Here is an 11,414-nt window from a genome sequence, read left to right as displayed (position 1 = left end):
TATAATTAATAGATATCATCTATCACATAAAATACTAGGTATATCATTAGTAGTTAACCCCAAACCAATCCTCATGCCTTGTATGGAGGAGTAAGGGCATTAAACCTAAACCTTGTTTATCCAAACATTAGAGACAACCCTAGTATTACTTTGATACAAGATTTCTACCTAAGTTAGGAGAAATAACCCTAGTCAATTAAACATAACTTAGCTTATGCCCATATTCCAATTCTTAGTTGTGTATCACTTGAGTGATCACAACTAAAACCTTAAGATCACATTTGAATACCAATTCAAATATCCCTTTTGAATCATAAGTAGAACCCTGCCATGCCTCATGCCTATTGATACTTAAATTAGTGAATCATTATCAAAACCCTAAACCTCTTCACATGCACCTAAAATATTGTTCCCTAACTTGTGTATCATAGATCACAAGTACACATTCCAGCTAGAAGTGCTAAGCAAGAGTCATAACCATAAAGTTATCCAACCATTTTCTTAAACCTTAGAAATAATTCTCCACATAAAATCATGAACCAAGTCCATTTCCTTTACCATTTGTTAAACCCTAGCCATAATTAAAATATATGTGAATGATCACTATGGTTAAGCACTAGAAAAATAAAATGTGTTCACCATGCACATGTTCTAAACTTCAAATCATTTAAATAGATATGGTTCCTAAATTAAAAAGGGAATTGAAATAAATAACTAAACCATTTATATTTTACTCAAGCCTCATAAGATATCAATTAAATCCTAAACTAAATATTTGTTTAAACAACAAGACAATGCAGTAACCACTATTATCAAGTGATATTGATATTCAAATGTTTTAGAACCTGCAAAGCAAAACCAGAATTCAAATTTGATTCCAAATAACAAATAGAAACCAGGAAATAAAAACAGAAAAGAAAATGGAAAAGAAAAGAGGTGAGAGAGGGGCTTACCAGGCTTACCTGTTTGGCCGAGCCCAACAACGCAGCCCACCAACTTCGCCCAGCAGAGGACCAGGAGCAGCCCAGCCCAAACCAAATACCGTTTCGGTTGCTTTAATATTCGTGCGAGGAGAAAAGACTCGTCGTCGTCGTCTCCGAGCACGACAGCGCGGCGAAGCCAGTAGGCCATGACCTCGTCGACGATAAGCACGCCCCGGACGTCGCCAGACATCTCAGAACCGCGCCCAACTAGAATCGCGTCCGAGCCTATCCGCGGACGAGAAGATCTTTACCAAGCAGAAGTTTCCAGAGACCGCCACCTCCCGACCATGGCCGTCGCCGTGTCAAGGCCACAGGGCTTCCCTTGGCCTATAAATAGGTGGAGGGCATCGCCGTGCACGCCTTGATCGCCTCCACCACTTCAAACCTTCTCAGACACTCCCTATATCCCAAATTCGTCCACTCTCTGTCGCCGGAGTCGAAGATGAAGCCGACGGAGGAGGCCACCCCAGCCTCTGGCGCGTGGTCCAGGAGGAGCGCCTGGACTCAAGGAGCATCTGGGAGGAGCCCAGCATCCAGGGGAGCCGTGTGGAGGATCAATCTCGGCGTTCCCTTCTGCAGCACATCGCCGGGAAATCGCCAATCGCCGTCGTCTCCGTCGACCATCGCCGGAGCCGACCACACCTTGAGCTTCAGGGTGAGCATACACATCTGTAGAGCTAGATCTCGCATCCTAGAACCTCCTGTAGCCTCTGATTCGAATCTCGCCGGAGTAGCACCGCCGTAGAGCTCATCGTCGGTGATGCTCCGGTGATCCCCTCGCAAAACCATCACCACCATTCGCTTTGTCTCGTTGTACTCGTTCGATAGAGCCTAGCCGCGCATCCCGGGAGGCCGTAAATCGGCGGCGCCACCAGCTGCTGACCGCCGGCGTTTAACCGCCGGTGAGGTCAAAGGTCCTGGTCAACTTTGACCGGTCCTTGCTTGCGTGGCAGCCAGCGTGGACATGTACCCCACCAGTCAGTGAGTAGAGGTAGATCTGTCACGGTACATTTAGTATTTTCGTTTTAATTTATAAACCCACTAAATAGCTGAAACTTTGCAGAAATAGATTAAATTCATTTTAGCTCAGAAAAATATAAATAATATATCAAAATGCTCACAAAAATAAACTCTATTCAAATAAAATATAAAAGAAAAATGTGTGACAAAATAAAAATTCACTTATTTTTAACTTTGTTAATTATGCCTTTTCAATTGTTTTGAATCCAATTTGAATTCAATAATTAGTGAAGTTTAAAAATTAAATATTAGATGTCGTCGTGGTGAACAGACAGATGCCATAGGATGGCTTAGATTGGGGCCGAATGGACGCTAGAGGATTCGGGGGAGGGTTTGCGATCAGGTGGGATGAACTTCCGGATGGTTTCCTCAAGAACTTGGCCAAGGCCAGAGGTTGAAGAAGAAAGACACAAGGAAGAACTCGCTCTAGATCACTATGTTCATTGATTCTCACAAGTTACAGGTTTGTGCTTCGTGCCTTGCTACTATCGTGCCTCTCTGTGTTCCGCGCCCGTGAAGGAGGGCGGCCCCCTCTCCTTATATAGGGGAGAGGGTGGCTTACAAGGCAAGAAACCCTAATGGCATCTTTGACTAGACAAACTACTTTACAAAGCTACTTTACAAAGCTACTTTAATCATAGATGACACCGGGGTCTTCTTTAATCAGGGAGGCTGACGTCCTCCGGCTTCTTTCTCCGTCATCTTCTTCTTTATCGTCAGCCCTTCGTTTAAAGCTACTTTGCTTAGCTCATCTTTGTCTCTAGCTCTGGAGAGGATCTTTGACCAGTCTTGCCGACAAGCTCTTCTTTCCGGTGGCCCGGTACCTTTTCTATCCGGTTCCGGTATCCTCCTTCGAGGATACCGGCTTAGCCTGTTCAGCCAAACGCCTATCTTAGACTCCGGCATGAACATTTAACCGGTATCCTGATGGCTCATACCATCCGGTTTGGCATGCCTTTGGCATACCGGGGGTCATCCCCCCAACATTAGATATTCAGTAACTAAATAAAATATTAAGATTAGTTTTCTTTATCATATTTTCATTAACTTAATTATTAGTGATAATTCATAAACCCTAATTTGAAAATTCTAATTTACTACTTTCTTAAATAATAATAAGTCAAGAAAATATTAAAAGCCAATATTAATTTAGTAACTTAAATATTGTGAACTTAAATAATTTTAATTTGCAAGTTATTACTTTTAAAACCTAGTAATAATTGTTAAACCCTTATTTCTGAATTAAACCTAATTAGGAGTTACTCTAATTATTAATTCTTGTGAAGATTAATAAAATATCAAACCATCACTAATTTTGATTCAAAGTAATTAGTAACCACAACTCTATTACCAATTATCATTTTAGGAGTTATACCATAGCTTAGAAACCCTAGTTTCAATTTGAGTAAGACCTTGATCCCATTATTTCATGTGATCATCCTAAATTAGTGCAACCCTGAAACCCTAGGGGGTTTAGCCCATACAATTATATCCACCTCACCTTTAGGTGTAGAAACTTAATAAACAACCAATGAGTGCATACTCATGATCCACTAAAATAAAACTAGGTACAATTCACAGGAGACTATCATCTCATGTGTTTATTTTTAGTTAACACTTGTATGATCCACTAGTACCACTTAATTACAAACCCTAGCTTGCTAACCTCACATTGACACCATTCATCACCATACCACACCATTAGAATCAACCTCAACCATCAAACCCTAGTAGAACCATAATGATGAACCCTAATACCAATCTTGTGTAGCAATTCACATCACATGCTCCTATCCAACTAAACCCTACTTAGAGATCATAACCCCTAGTTTAGAAGCCATTAGTGATCACTTAGAAAAGCAAAGGAGAAACCATAGTAATAAACCTACTAATACTTGCTTCATGTAGATCACTTTACTTAAGAACCAACTAGCCCTACTAGTAAACCCTAATAGCACTTAGCTCCCATTTAAAGTAGTTCTTATTCTTATTAATCTGTTCTTCAAAAGTTATTCTTTTGAAATACAACTATCAATCAAACCATAGAAACCATAGTTCTTATTTGAAGTACTTACTCTTTATTAATCAACATGTTCTTCAAAAGTTATTCTTTTGAAGTATAATACAAGTAATCATCAACCATGTTCTGTAGAACTTCAAAATGGACAACTGTTCTTTACATATTATTCCACCACTATTCTTTATGTGTATGATTGTTATGATGTCATATATCACTTGATTATGATGCTAATATAACCAAACCCTAATAAGAACCTTGTTTGAGAACCATTCTAAAAGTGCAACCAACCCTAAAGAAATCTTTACAACTCATCCATCTTAAATCATCGAGGTTAGGTTACGCGCGGGACGATTGCATCTCATACTATGCATTATAGCATCTTTGCCAGTTCTTTAAACATTGTCCTTACCGGACGATGATGGTATTTCAGCATTTGGAGTTCTCACGTATCGAAGCTTTTGCCTGCATAATCTTGCAGTCAAGAAAGGCAAGTTCATCGCTTGCTCATGTCATTTGATTATTTGTATCAAACTATATGCAAAGTACTATACTTATCACTCATGCATTGAAAAGCAAAGTATTATTTTACAATTATGAATATGACTATGTGGTGGGCAATGGAACCATGGTATGTGTTGATATGGTGGAGGTTCCACTGTATGGGTTATATCATCCTAGGATTAATTACCAATGCCGTCCAGTGATTCTAGCGCCGTACAAACCGCGTTGACCATGAGATCTATAATGGCTCTGGGGAAGCCAGCCGTATCTTTTCCCTTCTGCACGCCAACGGATTGGTAGAGCTGGCGGGGTGTTGGAGGCACTGCCGTAGGTTGGGATAGCCTTTTAAATCCCCATCCATTAGTGATGATGGCTCTACGATCTATGATGGATTGTCCGGAGTACACCATGAGTAAAGCCGTATTATCGGGGGAAGTCTACTGGAGGTGTACGGTTGGACAAAAGGGTGGGTTTGCAGGGTCGCGGAGAAGGCGGTGTGGGCTTGGATCTTTATACCTGGCCTCACACCAAAGGAAGTGTGAACGGGGGCAAGTCCCTGCGGATGGCAAAAAGGGTGAGATCTCTTGTGGGAAAAGTAACGCACCTCTGCAGAGTGTATCAAATTGTGGCTGTCACTCCCTGTTCCGGGAAGGGAACTGCGAACGCGGCAGGAAAGGAACTCCATGAAGTTCTAGTCAACCTGTGAAGACTGACGGGCATAGTTTTCAGAATAAAATAAACCTTTTGAAGAAATGTTTATGAAAACTTGCATTGGCCTATGACTTTCTGGTCTATGGCTGTAGCTAGTGCATGATACACCTATTTCCTAATATGAACTTGCTGAGTACGCTCGTACTCATCCTATCCCATTTGAACCCCCTTCTTAGATCAAGGCACCGAAGGAGAAACTACCGTGGAACTCGAAGACAAGGGAGTCAACTGCAACAATATGAAGAATCCAATCAAAGAAGTCAATGGAGTTAACTTCTACATCAGCTATTATGGAAACCTAGACTAGTAATAGAAGGAAACCTTTCCCTAATCCTAGCACCTAAGTAGCTAGAATTCTATAGCAAGCCAAGTAGCTCTTAAACTTGAGTTAGCAATAAGATAGACTACGAGTCGTTCTTCTGGAGCTTTATTTGAAGTTTTACCTCACTGTAAAGTAGGAGGTTGTGTTGATCTTATGTAAACAGCTCGTGTGTACTTCTATAGACATACCTTGGACTCGCATATGTTTCTGTTGTACCACTCTGAGAGATGTAATATGAGTGGAACGGTGTTTCACTTGTGTTATGTCAACGACTTGTGTACTACACCATGCAGTGGTACGCTGGGTCATCACAGTTAAGTACTTGGATACTATCTTATTATTACTTGCAAATGCCTTGTCTTGATTATTACATGAGTTATCTTATCCATGCAGCGCCCGTTCATCCATCCTTATGCCTACAGTATTTTAATCCTGCTGTTTACTACAATCACTACTGCTGTCTTTATTACTCTGCTGCTTATATTTCACTACTGCTACTGCTATAAAACTGTTGCTACTGATAAATTCTTGCGAGCAAGTCCGTTTCCAGGTGCAGCTGAATTGACAACTCCGCTGTTAAGGCTTACAAATATTCTTTGGCCCCCCTTGTGTTGAATCAATAAATTGGGTTTTACTTCTCTCGAAGACTGTTGCGATCCCCTATACTTGTGGGTCATCACCAACACGGGTGCCCGTCCAGACGAAGGCGGAGGGACGAGGATGGGTGCGTCCTGGTAGGATTCGAGGCAGAGGGGCATGGTAAAGGTGGGCCATTGGGAGACGCGGAGGTGGCAACGAGGTAGGGGCGTGGACACGGTGAGGCAGGGGATCGCGGTGGCCGACAACGACGCTCGTGCGGCATCCAATAGCTCATGGAGGCGCGGGCCGATCTAGGCCCAGAGGGCCATGGCTGTTTTGTTGGGGTGTATTGCATGGCGCATGGTGGTCTTGTGTGTATCCTACCTCCTTTTCAGCATCCCGATTTTTTCTTCTCTTCTATTGCCGACTGGTGGCATGGGGGCTACTGGCGCAACCTTCAGTAACGGTGGCGGTCCTAGGGTTCCTCTCGTGCGAAGATGATGATCTACTTGATGCCTGTCCTCCTTGATCTGGCCGGAGTGTTGATTTCCGAAAGGCTCCGGCGACGAACTTTCTAGTGCGCCTTGTTCGGTCATGCGTACCCATATATTTTTTCCGACTGTTTGGTCCTGGAGGGAGCGACAAGATGCTCTCATATATGTTGCCATCAGGGGACATGTTTTGGTCATTGTGAAGTCAGAGGTGAAGAATGTCATGGAAGGTGGGTTTTGAGGACTAGCAACGGTAGTTCGAGTCTATGCATCGATGAGGAATTTGCTTGGTGTCTCGAGCTTTGTAGTAGCTTTATGCAAGTGGAGGCAGCAACACATGTGAAGTTTAAAGTCTTACCTTTCATAATGAAAATTCAAAGCTTGATCTTAATTGGTTGCGCATGATAATAACCTTGTTCAAGGCATTATTTTAAGAACGAAGACTATCTTTAGGATGAAAACCTAAAATCCTCCATCGGGTGATGACATCGATTATGCATTATTTCTTTTTTGAACATCACTTTTGGAGAACCTAGTACACCGTAACGGCACTTTTATTTCTTAGGTTTTTTTTTGTTATGTATACTCGTACTGTCATTAGAGTATTGCATAAGTTGTTATAGAGCATTAGTCTAATCGGCATCTTGACGATATTAATATATTTCCTTCATAAAAAATTTCCTTCCCAAGTGTTTAACTTGGTATGGGTCACTAACTCCAAATGAAAGTTGTAGCCGGGCCTTAAAATAGACAAGTCATATCATTCGTGCCCATCGTATTATTGCTATGAATAGAGAGGTACAAGTGCGTTTATGAGCGTGCTTATCACTCAGCCGCACACGCCATCCTTTATCCGAATTTGGCTGCCATGAATAGGAGGAGGTACGACCACGCGCTGAAAACTCACCGCATAATATCTACAATCCATATCCACAACTAGTTTACTATGAATAGAAGTGGCCTGGCTGCTCGTTCAGTTCACCCCAAAAATTTAGGACGTACATGCTTCTAGCATGCAGAGATCTACCCCCTCTATTTTGTTTCAATCAACGCGAGGAAGACAATGACAAAGCTTAAAGTTTGATGCCGCATAAGCAATTAAATAGAAACGGGAAAGTAATAGCAAACCCGTGTGCTCAAAAGCGCAACAATGTTTTTTCCCCGGCAAGTTTTTGTTAGGGGTTACTTGCGACAATTACATAGAAATGTGCCACACATAGAGGCTAAGTTAAGCTGAAAATAAATTTACATTGCTATGCTAGGAAGCTCGGCGCGAAGTAGATTAACAACTCTCTCTAGTCTAAATTACTTATTGTAGATTTAAGTAAAATACTTTCAAAAACAGAAAAACTTATTCAGTTTCATTAAATCCATGACGAGTACTCCCCCGTCCCATTAAAAGTGTCTCAACTTTGTCGAAAATTAGATTTATCTAGACAATATTACCTAGTAGGTAGATACATTCAAATTTTAACAAAGTTGACACATTTTTAAAGGACGGAGAGAGTAGTTTAGATTGGTGTAATATATAAAGCAATTATAAGAAATTCATACTAGATATCAGTCTCCAGGAAAAAAAACCATAAGAAATGCTTAAGCACCAAGGTTTGGTAATACTACGGTAGTCCTCCTACATTTCAAAGCTTGCACGCGGAAGGAAAAGAGGTGCACCACCAAACAAAAAACCGACGGAACGGATCATGGTTCAATGCGGTGACCCATCCCGTTCCCACACCACAGTCACCCAACCTCCACGCCGCTGCAAACCAGGCCCCACCACCTCAATCCTTGACCAGAGCAATCTGCGACGAGTCCCCAGGCGCGCACACCAATCTCTCCTTCCCACACGTGGAGCCTCTCGTCCTACCCCTACGGCCACGCGGATTGTGAGCCCCAACTTTTTATCCTTATCCATTCTCCGCCGCTGGAGAAAAAAACCACAAGACCAGAAGCTTCCCTCCCACGTGGCGACCATCCGCCGCCCCACCGCTACATCCGACGGCTGCAGGTAGTCGGCGCGGCGAAGCTGGTGGTATTTTTACTCCGCTCCGCTTCCTTGCTTTTATCCGTGGGCCTCCTTTTTAAAAGGTGCTTCTTCTCTTCGCCGCTTCCAATCCCCATTCCCAACCTCTCTCTCTCTCCGGTGTTCCCCCCTCTCAAATCTCTCTCCACGGCGAGCGGCTATGGCGACGGCGCAGGCGGTGGCGAAGGGGAGCGTGCTGTCCCCGTGCGGTAACCGGGCGGCCGGATTCGGCGGCAGGCGGCGGGGCGCCGTGGCGGCGCGCATGTCGCCCTGCGCGCCCGCGGCGGTGCGGATCGGCAGGAAGACCCCCTTCCTTGGGGCCAGGATGGCGGTTGGGCCAAGGAGATCCAAGCTCCTGCCCCGGAATCTCGTCGCCTCGCCGGTCCAGGTGAATTTACTTTACTTTTCAATTTCATGTTTTCTTGGCTTTGATTTTAACTTCAATTTTCGGTGTTCCTTTAGGTTCAATGCTATTTTCCTGATTTTAAACATATTTTCCGCCAATAAATTGCTTAGTAAATCCTATCCTACTTTTGACTCTGTCGAATCTCATCTGCATGAAGAGCGCCTATATTTGACTCATATTTCACCGTCTATATTTGACCGTCTTATCTCAAACGTTTTATTGCGGTGTGCTAATATGCTGTTTGGCCGCAGATGAACCTCGCGTTTGCGAAATCCACAAAGTGGTGGGAGAAGGGGCTGCAGCCCAACATGAGGGAGATCGAGTCCGCCCAAGACCTCGTCGATTCGTTAGCCAACGCCGGCGACAGGCTCGTCGTCGTTGACTTCTTCTCCCCTGGCTGCGGCGGATGCCGTGCCCTCCACCCAAAGGTAAAAACCAAAAGAACAAGGAAACATTGGTATTGCGGAAATAATTCTACTGGGCAGTTAATATATTTCGCTGTTCTGTGTAGAAGTAATTTGCGCTGTTCCTAAATTTTAGTTCTTATGTGCAGATTTGCCAGTTTGCGGAAAAGAATCCAGATGTGCTCTTCTTGCAAGTCAACTATGAGGAGCACAAATCCATGTGCTATAGCCTCCATGTCCATGTCCTGCCGTTCTTCAGGTTCTACAGAGGAGCCCAAGGCCGGCTATGCAGCTTCAGCTGTACTAACGCAACGGTAGGCTCCTAACCTGGTCGTGTGCCTTCAAGTAACATAATTGTCGTGGAATCACAAAGACATCTATACAATTCTAAGTTGATTTAAGAAGTTATTCCGAACTTAAGAATCAAGCCTTTAAAAGCTACTCCATATAGCGTGACTACTACCTTACTGGCACCGAAACGATTGAATCTAGTTATTCCATATAACGTGACTATTATCTTACTGACACCGAAAGAAATGAATCTTGTTTTTCTGAATTTGACTGTACGTATAGATGCTTACTATGGTGGCAACTTTGTCTGCAGATTAAGAAGTTCAGGGACGCGCTTGCCAAGCACAATCCGGACCGGTGTAGCATTGGCCCAACCAGGGGACTCGAGGAGTCAGAGCTGCTGGCCTTGGCCGCCAACAAGGACCTGCAGTTCACCTACACCAAGCAGCCGGAACCAGTTCCCAGCGGGGACGCTGAAGTCGTTGCCCCTGGGAGCCCAAGGCTTCCTCCACCGCCAAAGCCATTGGTGAGGCAGGGCTCTGGAGATAGATCATTGGTTTCCTCAGGAAGATGAGGTTACGATGTGACTAGCGATGGTCTATGCCATCGAGTCCATCGAATTCTGTACAGTTTCTCGATTGTTCTTGGTGTGTACAGGTTGTACCTTCTAATGGTGGCGTTAGAGTGCAGGGCTTGATAGAATTTTACTACTTGTCAAGCCTGCCAGCCAGTCCGCTAGAGGCGTAGTAGTAGTAGAAGCAATACTGTAGTAATACCAGCAAGTGTTTGTGGGTATGTTCTGCCTGTAAAAATTGTATGGTAGCTGTATGAGTTTATCTGGGTGCCAATGCAATTATCGTTGCTGCGTATCAACAACTTCAAACTGTTCTGTTTCTCGTCGAGAGATTATCATTTGATTGCTCTTCTTTAGTTCTGTTCTTCTACAAAATTCAGGTCTCGCTGCAGGTATTCATTTCCATTAAGATTTGTGGCGGGTATGTTACTTTTCTCATTTGGATGAGAATATTTGAACTGCTGAGTTCGTTGTATTTCTTGCATTGTCGTGAGGTGGTTCAGAAAGCATGTATGTTTTCTGAAGTGTAAACTATAAAGATTGGACTTCGGTATCGGACAATTGGAATAGTGGAGAACAGGGGGATATGGAAAGAGTTGGATATGGAACTTGATAAAAAGTGACCGACTTCGTGGTTGATCTTGCTTGTAGTGAAGAAAAGGTGGTTCTGCAGATCTAGATGGAGTGTTGAACCATCAATTTCCTATCGCTGAGATCTTATGGTTGCTCTTGCTTGAAGTGTAATATTCAGCCAAATTGGTTGAAATGATCATTCGAGAAGAACATGGCAGCATCATGGGTATGTATTTCCTTTTAGTTTTTTCCTTCCTATCGTTGAACACATATTGCTGCCCATACGGCTGTCCTCCGGTTTTTCTGATGAAACGGATCCGGAACAAGGACCACGAGATCTGGCGGCGAGACTTGTGGATTTCAGTTCCTTGACTGCATCATCCTTGTCGGGTACAACAGGTGTCCCTCCAGTTGCTTCCCGAAAGATTCAGTTTCCCTGAGAATTGTGGTTCTGGAGGCTTGGGCTAGGCTCGTCGAAAATAACAGCATGTCGACGCAGCTACGTGGCGAGCTGCT

General features: G+C 43.6%; 1 protein-coding gene across 1 annotated transcript; it reads left to right on the top strand.

Moving 5' to 3' along the window:
• Nucleotides 1–8,699: 8,699 nt before the first annotated feature.
• Nucleotides 8,700–10,647, top strand: LOC127295468 (thioredoxin-like 1-2, chloroplastic). The gene is made up of 4 exons (XM_051325421.2): nt 8,700–9,038; nt 9,308–9,484; nt 9,610–9,774; nt 10,065–10,647. The coding sequence occupies exons 1-4, from the start codon at nt 8,811–8,813 to the stop codon at nt 10,323–10,325; spliced, it is 831 nt and encodes a 276-aa protein (XP_051181381.1). The 5' UTR covers nt 8,700–8,810; the 3' UTR covers nt 10,326–10,647.
• Nucleotides 10,648–11,414: the final 767 nt, after the last annotated feature.

The sequence above is a fragment of the Lolium perenne genome, chromosome 4, assembly GCF_019359855.2.
Source record: "Lolium perenne isolate Kyuss_39 chromosome 4, Kyuss_2.0, whole genome shotgun sequence".
NCBI lineage: Eukaryota > Viridiplantae > Streptophyta > Magnoliopsida > Poales > Poaceae > Lolium > Lolium perenne.
Note: the sequence above shows the minus strand (reverse complement) of the source record. Positions and strands in the feature narration are given on the sequence as shown.